At 41.4% G+C, this 13360-nt stretch overlaps 1 protein-coding gene across 1 annotated transcript in view; it reads right to left on the bottom strand.

Annotated features, from left to right (window-relative positions):
* Nucleotides 1-4361: 4361 nt before the first annotated feature.
* Nucleotides 4362-13360, bottom strand: part of LOC129033914 (serotransferrin) — a 32402-nt gene continuing 23403 nt past the window's right edge. The window contains exons 14-17 of the mRNA XM_054483112.1: nt 12229-12293; nt 7535-7719; nt 5907-6096; nt 4362-4561 (exon numbers count right to left, since the gene is read on the bottom strand). Of these exons, the coding sequence (XP_054339087.1) occupies nt 4527-4561; nt 5907-6096; nt 7535-7719; nt 12229-12293 (475 nt within the window). The 3' untranslated portion in view covers nt 4362-4526. The remainder of the gene's footprint in view (nt 4562-5906; nt 6097-7534; nt 7720-12228; nt 12294-13360) is intronic.

Here is a 13360-nt window from a genome sequence, read left to right as displayed (position 1 = left end):
TCATCATACATATCTGCTACTTGGTTTTGTTTTGTTTGAGACGGGGTCTCCTGTCCCCAGGCTGGAGTGCAGTGGCACGATCAAATCACTGCTCACTGCAGCCTCGACCCCTCAGGCTCCATCCATCCTCCTGAGTAGCTGGGACTGCAGGTGGGCACCACCACGCCTCGCTAATTTTGTGTGTGTGTGTGTGTTTTGTTTGTTTGTTTGTTGTTGTTTTGGTTTTTTAGGTTTTTTTTTTTTTTTTTTTTTCCAGAGATGGGGTTTTGTCATGTTGCCTAGGCTGGTCGCAAACTCCTGGACTCACGCAATCTGCCCACCTCTGCCTCCCAAAGTCCTGGGATTACAGGAGTGAGCCACTGCGCCTAGCCCTCCTATCTGTTGCTTTGTATCCTCTGACCTACATCTCTCCATCCTCCTCCACCTCAGGTTTTGTTATCTCTGTATACCTGTATTTGAGTGTTTTCTTTAGATTCCCCATATGAGTGAAATCGTGTAATATTTTTCTTTCTGTGTCTGCCTTATTTCACTTAATGTCCTCCAGTTTCATCCATGTTGTGGCAAATGGCAAGATATTCTTTTTAGGGCTGAATAATATTCCATTGTATATATATGTATATATATACCAGTTTCTTTATCCATTCATTCTTCAACAGGCATTTAGGTTGTTTCCCTATATTGGCTGCAATGCTGCAATGAACGTGGGTTCGCATTTATCTATACAAGGTGGTTATCTCATTTTATTTGTGTATATCCCCTAAAGAGGGATTGTTGGGTCATATGTAGCCCTATTTTCAGTTTATTTAGAAACCTCCATACTGTTTTCCACAGTGGCTATACATTCTCACCAACAATGCACAAAGGTTTTCTGTTCTCTTCACCCTTATCCACGTTTATGATTAATATCTTTTGACTTTTTGATAATAGTCATCCTATTATTATCTAGTATCTCATAATGGTTTCAATTCACATTTCCCTTATGATTAGTGATGTTGAACACCTTTTCATATCCATCTTGGCCATTTTTCTTCTTGGAGAAATGTCTTTTCAGGTTTTTGCCCATTTTTGACTGGGATCATTTGTTTTCCTGCTACTGAGTTGTATGAGTTTTTTATCAATTTGATATATCTTATTAGATACATAGTTTGCAAATATTTTTTCCAGTCCATAGGTTGCCATTTCATTTTGTTGCTTGTTGTCTTTGCTATGCAGAAGTTTTTCAGCTTGATGTAGTCCCATTTATTTATTTTTGCTTTTGTGGTCTGGGCTTTTGATGTGATAGACAAAAAATCATTGCTAAGGCCAAGGTTCAGGAGCTTATCATACATTTTAACAGCTAGAAGAGCTCATCCACTCTCATTATTTTTTTCTCAGAATTTTTCTTATCTGTCTCACTTTTGTTTTTTAGTTGAGGATTAGTATCATTTTGTCAAGTTAAAAAATTGTATATTGATTAATTTAGGGAGAATTGACATCTTTACAATACTGAGTCTTCCTATCCAAAGCAATATGTCTTCTTTACATTATTTTTTACTTTGATAAGTGTGGTTTAAATGTAGCTTTTATTAATTTACTAAATGATACATTTTATTTATTCTTGTTAATTATTATTGTCCTAACTCACTATTATTTGTATAAAAGAAAGTTATTTTTTATTTTAATATTTCCTTTCACTTTACTGAATTTTATCTTACCACTTTTACCACTTTATTTATTATTATTATTATTTTTATTATTTTGAGACAGAGTTTTGCTCTTGTTGTCTAGGCTGGAGTGCAATGGTGCGATTTGGGCTCACCACAACCTCTGCCTCCCAGGTTCAAGCGATTCTCGCGCCTCAGCCTCCCAAGTAGCTGGGATTACAGGCATGCACCACTACGCCCCGCTAATGTTGTATTTTAAGTAGAGATGGAGTTTCTCCATGTTGTCAGGCTGGTCTCGAACTCCTGACCTCAGGTGATCTGCCCGACTTGGCCTCCCAAAGTGCTGAGATTACAGGTGTCAGCCACCACACCCTGCCTATTATTATTATTTTTATTATTTTCCAGACAGAGTCTTGCTCTGTCACTAGGCTGGAGTGCTCTGGTGCGACCTTGGCTCACTGCAATGTCTGCCTCCCAAGATCAAGCACTTCTCATGCTTCGGCCTCCTGAGTAGCTGGGACTACAGGTGTGCGCCACCAAGCCAGGCTAATTTTTGTATTTTTAGAAGAGATGGGGTTTCGCCATGTCGGCCAGGCTGGTCTTGAACTCCTGACTTCAGGTGATCCACCCACCTCAGCCTCCCAAAATGCTGGGATTATAGGCATGAACCGCTGTGCCTGGCCATAATACTTTATTATTATTTGGTTCTCATGGATTTCCTAGGTGTATAATCACTTACAAATAAAAGTAATTTTGGCATTTAGTTAAATATTATAACTTATTTTTCTTATATAATTGGACTGGCCACCTGTTCTAAAACACTGTAAAATAAGATAGATAGTAATCAATTTTTTTCATGTTCCTAACTTTAGTAGGAATGCTTCTGTTTCTTCATCATTAGGTATATATTAGCTTTTGTTTACATGTATATAAAATTATGGCCAAATAACATCTGTCTATCCTATTTTAGTAATTAATTTAATAATTAAGAATGGATGTTGAATATTTTTGTTTTAGCCCAGTTGTCTAAGACTTCCAGGAATATACCTGTAGTGTAATAAAATTAGGTTTATTGATCCATTGCAATGAGACAGACTGCATTCCAGGGGAGCCATGGGGTATCTCACCAAACAAAGGGAAAGGCAGAGTTATAGGATTTGGGGTAAGTTTAGGTGAATATTAAATAAGGTTGAGTGTTGATAGGCTCAGAGGAAAGCAGGGCTGTGTGTAAAAAGGTCCATATCAGGTCTGGACTGTAAAGTGGACCCAGAGTCCTATTTTCTTGAATACTAGACAGTTGAGAGAGGTGTGGAATGTTGTGTCCAGATACCCCTTACCTGCAGTTCTGTATTTGAGTATAAGATGAGGCTGTGTTAGGAATCAGGAAAAGAAAGGAGCCAACTGAAGTTATTTAGAAAGCAAAATCAACAGAACTTGGTGACGCTGGATGTAGTGTGAGGGAAAATGGCGAACTGAAATTTCACCCCTCTATTTATGGCTTATGTGATTGGGTAGATGACCATGTCTTCAGCTGATATGGAATATACTATAACAACAGTTGGTTTAGGGAAGCAAGAGAGAGAAGAACAGGATCATCACTTCAATTTTTGATTTGTTGGGTTTCTGACTGCTGCAAGACTCGAGTGTAGACCCACAGGTAGGTAGTAGGATGTATAAGTGCAGGGATACTGCTGGAGGCTGGGGTCACAGCTATAGATACAGATGCCTAGGAGTCATGAGCATCACTGAAGGAGGGCCTGCAAAGTGAGAGGAGCACTGACCGGATCAAGAGAAAACCCCAGGAAGATTTTCCTAAGGTTTCCAGGCCAATAGGATGAGCCCACAGTGAAGACTACAAATGAACAGAGAGAGGTAGGAATCAAAGCAGAGGCCCGCCATGTCAGAGAAACTGAGGAAAAGAGTTCCAAGGAGGAGGGAGTGGTCACCTGTATCAACTGCAGGAAATGGGCTCAGGAATGGAAGACCTGAATTGGTTTAACAGTTGGCAGGTAGATGGTGACTTTTGCCAGGGTAAATTCAGGTAAGTTGGTGAAGCAGAAGACGAAATTCTGTGTGTTCAGCCAATAATAAGAAGTGAGACAGAAAAGTGAGCCTCCACCTTACAGGAAGCTGGGCTGAGAAGGGCAGGAGACAGGGCAGTAACTGCTGTGGCATCAGGCTCAGGGAATGCTTTTCAGCAAAAAAGATGTCAGTGTTTCACTTTTTTCAGCTAGTTAGAATCAGGACCTCAGCTATGCCTGATGTAATTCATTTAAAATACCAAAATAAAGGGAAGTCTTCTGTAGTCTTTCTGTACTCACTTGAGTACTTGATCTCTGTAACTCACTCTGCATCCTCCTTCCTGCCCCTTCCTTAGCATGACACACACACACGCACACGCATGTGCACACACACGCACACGCATGTGCACACACACACGCACATGCATGTGCGCACACACACGCACACGCATGTGCGCACACACACACACCAGTATACATTTGATTATATTTTAATGATCACACAGACCCTTTTAGAAAAGATATCTCCTTAAACTCTACCCAGGAGGTGTGGCCATGGCACACACAAAGCTGTAGGGAAAGACCAGACGAATCTTGAGCTGAGAAGGAAGGGCTCAGTTGCATAGGTATTTAGGCAGAATGCATAAACAAATCCTTTTGTTGAAAATATTTAGGAAAGAATGGAGTTTTTGAAATATAAAATCAATAATAATTTTTATTTTTTGTTCAGCACACATGGCAACACAGAGCTGTGAAGACAGACGTGGTTAGCACAAACCACTCGGGCCAGTGAAACCAGGGCAAACTCATGGATCATCTGCGTTCCCATCTTCACCTTGGTGGCAGCCCTACCTCTGAGATTTTAAGGTCTACGGAAAGCGCAGGCTTCCAGGAGTGCTGTGGAGCAGAGGAGAGAGGTAGGATTTTCAAAATCTTCCTATATTTATTTCTGAACTGTCAAGTGATTGAACAATTTCAGCATAGTACAAAGTGTGCAGACTTGCTGCCTCCTCTTCTGTGAACTGGGCCGTTCTCCCAGTGCTCTTTTCTACTTGCCTGCACAGCTCCTGTGCCTATCCTGGGGAGTGCCCCATGCCAAAGCTGTAACATGATTTTCCTGCCCTACAGGGTTCCCCACCTTGTTTCTTATGGGCGAGGCTCACACATCTGAGTTCGTGAGGCCGGGAGTCGCCCAGGAAGACTGTCCTCCCTGACCTCTTTAAGCAGGTGAGGAACTGACATAGCAAAAAGCACCTGCAATGTGCCAGTTACTGTGCTGTGGGCTAAGGATGGAGGAAAGAAGAGCAGAGCCAGACTGTCTGCTTTTGTGGAGGATATAGGTTAGGTAAACATCAACTTGATTCTCACAATAGCGAACGTAGACAAGCACATTGCTGCTTCTGTCAGAATTACATGGGGGCAACTTTTAAAATGTGGATACCTGACCTAGCACAGACTTTCTAAATCAGTATCTCAAGGCTCTGATAATCAGCATTTTAATAAGGATCAAGACTCCCTTATCTGCATACTCCTGTGGAAAGACTAACTGCCCTACACCACCACATGTTATTCCCCAGCTTCCAAATTTTTTCAGGTGACTCAGTTACACCCAACATAGTTATACTGCAAAGATGTGTTTTATTCTATTTCAGTTCTCAGAAACTGGTGTTCCAAATGAGTAGTATGCATGGCAACTTTATGGTTACCAGAACCTATCATTGTTGAAGCTGTCTAGAGCAGCGCTGTCTGAAAGAGCTTTCTGTGATGATGCAAACATTCTCTTTGCTGACCAATATGGAGCCACATGTGGCTGTTGAGCACTTGAAATGCAGCTGGGTGGGATTGAAGAAATACATCTTTTATTTAGTTTAATTTTAATTAACTTAAATTTAAATAGTCACATCTTGCTGGTGGCTACCCTATTGGACAAGGCAACTCTAATCAAAAGTTTACTGCAGAGCAATGGCATGTACACATAAACCCAGTCCTTTTCTTAGAAATAAGATGGAATTCTCTATGCCCAATAAGCTCACTACCTTAGTGCTCTGAGCCTGTATCCCCTTACTATCTGCCCATACAGCCTCGCCTGTCATACATGCCGGGCTTAGATTGTTCACTCACCATTTCATTTTGTCCATGTTGTCCTATCCCAAGGGCCACAGCCTACCCCTCCTGTACCCACCACCCCAGCACTCACCACCATGTTTGGTTGCCACTTCCCCATGCTGTTCCTCCTACTCACGTGAGGTGGAGCATTTTCTCAGGTTACCAACAGCCTTGACATATTCTTCTCCTAAGTATTTTTCATATGTGTTTCTGTCATGAAGTTTGGCCAAACATACTGTGTCATCTCTGAACAGAAGGTCCTTGGTTTCGGACCGGAACAAACAAAAGTTGCCCGAGCAGTCAGTTACGTTGCTTCCAAATAGGCGCTGTCAAGTGAACAGAAAGTCCGTGAGGACCTTGTGGTCTTTAGCAGCTGGGAACACATGGATGAGTAGAGTCTGAAAGCTCTGAACCAGCCCTGGGGAAAAAGGGAAGCTACAGAGTATGCCTTGGGAATTTTCCACCTCCTTTATCTGCCATTTACCCACTTAGGGCCCCAGCTCCATGCTTTCATGATGCCCCCAAAATCATCTATAGGGTCCCTGGTCCCACCTTCCTCTGAGAAGTCCCTCCCACCCACACCCATGCCTGCCTACTCTGACCTCTCTTCCCCACTTCATTGCCCTTCATTGGGGGCTGCTTATAGGAAATGAGAGGACAATAACATGTCCCTTCAGATGTTATTGTCAAAGAAGATGTTAAATGTGAACCCTCCCAGAGGAGTGGCAGAGGTAGTTCTTAAAAGTTCATGTTTGACTGCATTTTGAATCCTTTCTTGGGCAAGCCACTCAACTTCTCCATATCTCCAAAGGTTATAAGTGAAATGATGACTGCAAAATGTTGAACCTTCCATATAGCAGCTAGGAAATGTATGTTAAATGCTTATTATTGTCATGTACCTTAAAAGGACTTCTAAATATACTCTATCTTATTTTTTTTTAAAAAGGTAATGGTGAATCAACAGCAGGCAGCTATGCCCAAAAGGAAGGTGATGTGTGTGTGTGGAGGGGCCTTTAGGATTAGAATACTCAGGCAGCCCCTGTCTTCAACAAGGCTGGCCCTGAGTGGTTGTTCCCCTAGAGAACAGGCTCTCCGAGGGCAAGGGTCCTGTGTTTTTCAGACTGTTGAGAACAGTGCTCAGTCTGCCTAGGCAAGAGGAACAGAAATCTACTCTTCATGACTCGTATCAACAAGCGCTGGGAAACAGGAGCTGTCTTCTTCATTTTCGGGAAGGACAGGAATAGGGGAAATGAGAGTACCCCTGAACAAGGTTAGGGGGAGCAGAAAGGCAGATTCCTGGTCCCAAGAGCACATGGATCAGATCTAATCACCAGTGACCAGGAGCTAGAAGCAGAGCTGGGCCTGAGACAGGGTCTAGTTCCATAATTACACAGCTAACATATTTTGAGCACGTCCTATAGGAAATGGCATTTTCCTATGCCGTTTGGGTGCATGTCTTCACTTAATACTCATGTTAACTGAGAAGTAGGTAAAAATATTATTATTACAATTTTATATATGAGGAAGCTGAGGCATAGAGAGGTTATATAATATACCCAAGATGGCACACCTAGGAAGCTGTGGAGCTGAGATTTGAACCCTGATACTCTAGTCCACAATGCATGGCATGAAATGCACAGTGCATGAAATTCTAGTTTTCAAAAAGAAAGTGCTGGAGTCATGGCTGCACTTTGTTGTAAACTCCCCCCAAATAGCCTATAGCCATCTAGGAAGAAAAGGTGGGAGGCCCTGGCTGGTCCATACCTGCTGGTTAAGTAACACCTTGTAGACACAATCTTCCTTATCTTTACGTGTGACCACAGCATGATTCGGGGCTCTGGCCAGGTGGCATTTCTTAAACTCCCACACAGGTTTCCTGGAACCATCGAGGCACAGCAACGCATAGTCTTCTTTCTTCAGATTCTTAGCCCACGGATCAGGGTTCTCTCCTAGGGACAGGAAGAAGGTGGTTCAGCTGATGGCTTTGGTCAAGGTGCCCCACTGGGGAGATGGGACTGACTCAGTGATGTGTAGAGAACCTGGGCCTTCTGGCCAGCAGGAGTGCCCACACTGGGGTTACAGTGATATGGACAGGAAGAGACACCCATGTGGTCTACAAGGTGATACCAGACTCACAGTGACCAGGAATGATTATTGACCATCCCCTTCCAACCTTCCCTACCCAGCCAGGTAAGAATGAACTACATTCTGTAGATGCTGTTCAAAAAGATCTTCAATTCCACTAAATTCCAATTCCTTCTGTACCTCTTGCTCCAGCAGAGGAAGAATGTGACGCTCTAAGCCAGGTTTATCCATTTCTGTACTGTAACACATGGCATCTCCAAACAAAATAACTTTTCCTCAGAGAACACCTTTGGAATCTGCACCAGAATTTTAAATCTGACTCCCTTGTTCCAGTTCTAAATGAGAATGTGCACACGCCTGTGTGATACACGTCTGTATCCCATCTCAGCCCCTTTGCCTCTTCTTTTCTGTATTGTCCCTGAAAAAAAAATCTCACCCATTTTTAGGGTTTCAGCTCCTTCCTCCTGAGGCACTTTGCAAATATGTTTTGCTAATTTTTATTTCTTTCCCATAATTCAGGATTGCAACCTTTTTAAAAATGAATTTTTCATTTAATTTTCTTTCTTTAACTGAATAACTAATACATGAGATCACACTCATAAATTTTTGAATATCTCCCTATATTAACTAAAAGCCTCCTTTCCTATACTCTCCAAATCTCACTCAGTCTTATAGTGCCAGTCTTTAATATCACATTTGCGAGTTTCCGTCCACGACTCATTATATGTATTTTTTTACCTGTGTATATGGATTTCACATATTTCTAATTTTGTTTAGTGTTAGATCTTGACAAATGTAAAACTCTGTAGCTTTTTTTTCAACTGTTTACATACCTTATAGATTCTTCTTGTCAGTACATATAAATCAAGCTCGTTCTTCTTAACTACTGTATTATATTTCATAGTGTGGCTATAATAGTATCTTTAAACCATTCCTCTTTTAATAGGCATTTGAGGAGTTTACAATTTTTTGCCACTACAGTAGTGTTAAAATGAGTGTTACTGGCATCTAATTGTGCTTACATAGAAGTGGAATAGTTAGTTCAAAGGGTATATGTATTTTTATTTTATTTTATGTTATTTTATTCATTTATCTATGATACTATGTTCCCAGCCCTCTCCAAGGCACAATCTTATTGGAGGGGAAAATAACACACAAACCAAAACAAAAAATTGGGGGCAGGGATAATAATATTTTATATTTTGTAAAACACTCTAGATGCTGTGTGAGCTCAAACCAGGGCTTTGAGAACAAATGAATTAAGAAGCTGGCTGGAGGAGGCAAGATTTCGGTTATCTCTTATAGGGTGTGTAGGATGAGAGGAGGAGAAAGGAATGCCTCTCTGCGGGAGGAAAGGAGAGTGCAGGCGAGACTGGGGGCAGGTGTGTGCCTGGTGTTTCTAACGGAGAGAGGAGACCGCCTCTGGAACCATCTCAAGCAGTAGGGTATGTGAGGCACTCAGGCAAGAGGAAAAGTGGGTTTGTGAGGACTTATGAATGGAAATTGATGTTAATGAATGAGCCAGAACCTAAAGGTAGAAAATTAAGAAAAATCAGATGGGAGGTGATTCAGTCTGGCTAGGAGGGCATCTAGAAGGGCATGTTAAAAATATGCTTTTTCAATAAAAATAATACACATTTATTGATGGAAATTTGTAAAATGCCACATAAGTATTGGGAAGAAAATGTTGAAGCATTTGTAATTTCATAGTCTACGCCTTCAAAATTGGTACATTTTTAACATTCTTTTTCCTACACACACCTATAATATGCACACACACACACACACACACACACACACACACACATTGAGATAAAAGAGCCCATGTGGGCTGGGCGCAGAGTGTCACGCCTGTAATCCCAGCACTTTGAGAGGCCGAGGTGTGCGGATCATGAGGTCAAGAGATGGAGACCATCCTAGCCAACATGGTGAAACCCCGTTTCTACTAAAAGTACGAAAATTAGCTGGTCATGATGGTGCGCACCTGTAGTCCCAGCTACTTGGGAGGCTGAGGCAGGAGAATCACTTGAATCTGGGAGGCGGAGGTTGCGGTGAGCTGAGATCGCACCACTGCACTCCAGCCTGGCAACAAAGTGAGACTCCATCTCAAAAAAAAAAAAAAAGCCCATGTGTTTCTGTGTCTTCCTTCTTGTATATACCATAGCACTTAAGACAGATTTTGGAGGAGGGAGAGAGGGGGCAAGAGTTGAAAAACTACCTGTTGGGTGCTATGCTCTCTACCTGGGTGACAGGTTCAATCATGCCGCAAACCTCAGCATCATGCAGTATACCATGTAACAAACCTGCATATGTACGCTCAATCTAAAATATAAGTTGAAAAAGCAATAAACTAATAACAGACGAAGGTAAGAAGGTGCAAAATATAAGTATGATGAATCAGACATGATGTGACTTATATTTAGTAATATTTATCAGGAATGTGATATTAAGTCAGGGGTATTAGACCAGTAGTTCCCAAACTTACAATATATCAAAATTACTTTGGCTCTTAAAAATCATGTTGTCTACCTTAAATACACACAATAAAATTTAGTTTAAAAAAAGACACATTTTGAAGAAATAAGATATTGACTGACAGACTTAATCTAGGCCTGATGGGCAGGGAGTATAGCAGGATTCTCTATAAGGATAGAGGTTGGGAGAAGAGGAGGAAACATTGACAGAAAGATGAGGACAGTTGAGTTGTATATGGATTGTATATATACAACTACAGTATATGAGGACATCCATGTACACATGTAAAAAAATACAATTGCAATGCCAATGTACTCTGTACATAAAAGTGACACCTTGGGAAATAGACTGGAATGGAATTGAGATTGGATGTCAGGCCTCCTATCTTAATTCTATTCAGGAGGGAAGAATTTTTGAGTCATTGCAAAGAGTAAGAGAGTCAAAGCTTAGAGAAGGGAGCTCTACTCAGAAAAGTACCAAAAGAAATCAAGTGTGGCAAAGAGCCAAGCTTAGGGTAACACTCCCTTAAAGGAAAAAGCAATAATACGAGGGAAGAAAGGAAAATTAATCAACCCAATATTCCTTCAAACAAATTCTTAGCAACTGCTGTGTACTATGTGCTACACTAGGTGCTGGGAATATAAGAGGAAGAAAAAGAGCTCAAAGAGTTTCTGTAGCCAAAGTGTATTACAGAGTGTGGTGAATTCAATCATAATGGCAATATGAACAGAGGAGTCTTCTTGTAGGACAGGGTATGCCATCTGGGAAGGCTTCCTGGAGGGGCTGGTGCTGAGCTGGTTCATTCTGGATGAGTTGCCCAGGAAAAGTGAGGAGTTGGGGGAATGAACATGAGAGAAGGTGGGGAAGTATTCACAGCCTGAATTCCAGTGGGCTCTGCTGGCACTTAGTGATACTGAGGGGTCAGGTGTGGAGCGCTCAGTCTGGCCAATGTTTGTTTTGCTTTGTTTTGTTTGTTTTTAATGTTATGGCTGTCCAGCGTTCACCCACAAGTTAACACCCATTGATGATTCTTGCTTGAATCAGTTATCAATATATTGGTTGCCAAGTGATAGTTTTCTAACTCTATCATTCCTTCCACATTGATTAGTTTTCCCTTCTTCATTTGTTTAATCAGTATTGCCTCATGCATTCTTATTTCTTTCAATGGGCTATTATCCCTTACTGCTATCATTATTTATTTTAATGCTCAAAATTCCCAGACTTGGCAACAGGAGATCCTTCAAATTGGTTCTTGTATGCTTTGAGTGTCCCATCACTGTTTGAGCACTTCAGTGTGTTGTTCTAGGCTCAGCATGTATTTTTCCTGCCCCAGCCCTGAAGTCAGCTATTTTTCCAAGGAGTTCTGGTTCCTTTTAGCAAAGAAGAGTACTTACAAGCCAATATCTTGGTGCTTACTCCTGCTGGTGTGCCACTGCCTCTAGGCCTTCTCAATGGACACAGCCCAGAAATACAGAAAATGGCTATAAAAGGCATTACTGGGATAACTGACAATAGTTAAATGTGGACTGTGGACGTGACGAGTATTAAATCCACATAATATAAAATATCCTGATCTTGCTAATCGTACTGTTGGTATGCAAGATATTGTCTTATTCTTAGGAAACAGGCACTGAAGTATTTAGGGGAAAGGAGCACAAGGCTTGCAGCTGTGGGAGTGTGCGTTGGGGAGGATTTAGGGCCATTGGGGGCCCCATGATCCTGATCATTCTGCGCACTCAGGTGAACATGTCTCTCTTCACTGAGCAGACAGATTGAGAATCAGAGCTTTGAAGTCTGACAGTGTATACAATACTTCCACAAAGGCATACCTGAATACAAGTGAATACCAGTGACCAGGATCTAGTGATCTAGGGGGACAGAGGAGCAGGTGCACGTACCCCCAGTGTTCTGTAGGACAGTCTGGTCTTTCACAAAGGCCACATCTCCCTTCTCAACCAGACACCTGCAGAGGTCCAGACAGTGAGAGAGAAAAAAAAAAGGTGGTCAGAGTGACTTATCTGTCATTCAGGGGGCTACCTTATAGATTCAGGACAGCCATCTGAAAACAGCAACTGTAACTTCCATTCTAACAGTAAGCAATGTAAGGAATCAAGAGAACAAAAACAAAACATTCTGAATTAATTGTAGTTTTACAATCTCACTTCCACATACTAAACTTAATTTTTTTACAGTTTCTCTGAGAGATAACATAATTTCCCTGACATCAACAAGGATTGTAGGGAATTGATTTTCAGTGAGGTGATGCCTCCCCCAGCATATGAATGAAAAACTCAGTTCCTTCAGGTTCTTGTACAAGGCGAATGTCTAGGCAACATTTGTGAGAGACTGAAACTCCATCGCAAATTGCAATTTGTGCTGTCCTTCATTCCTTTGAAAAATAATTTTAACATTTATGGAGCATTTGCTATGTTGTGGGGTTTTTTGTTTTTGTTTTTGAGAAATGCAGAGAATATGGCAAAACCTGGCATAAAGGCACCTGACTCTACTAACTCCCAGGCTGCATACCTCTGGGTGTGGTATTGGGGGTTGTAACACGGCTCTGAGCTACAAGTCCCCAAGAAGTTTCAGAAAAGAAATAATAACAAAACAAACTCTGGTTATTAGGGTTCTAATTTTAATTTTGACTGTCTTCCAGTCCTTTGAAAGGGCATACCACACAGATGATGAACTAGTGTGTACTTCAAAGTCTACACAAGGCCCTCCTCAATGAGCCGAGTGGGTTGGACTTTTGAACAATGGACCCAACCCTGCTCTCCATGTACTTTAATCCCCTTGCCTCAAGGAAAAGAACCTGCCTATTCCTGCATTGGTTCAAGAGTTTTGGGGGTAGCTAGCTGAGAAGACGGGGTACCTGTTGTGCCACATATTGATTTAATTTTATTTTCTTTGGAGTTTGGAGTCTTTTTATCAGTCTGGTACATTTTACTTCATAGCTAAGTTTTATAAGACATGTTTAGAAAAAGAAACCTTTGTACACATTTATTTTATGTGTGTTTATACATACATGTT

Source organism: Pongo pygmaeus, chromosome 2, assembly GCF_028885625.2.
Source record: "Pongo pygmaeus isolate AG05252 chromosome 2, NHGRI_mPonPyg2-v2.0_pri, whole genome shotgun sequence".
Lineage (NCBI taxonomy): Eukaryota > Metazoa > Chordata > Mammalia > Primates > Hominidae > Pongo > Pongo pygmaeus.
This window is presented reverse-complemented; position numbering and strand designations above follow the sequence as displayed.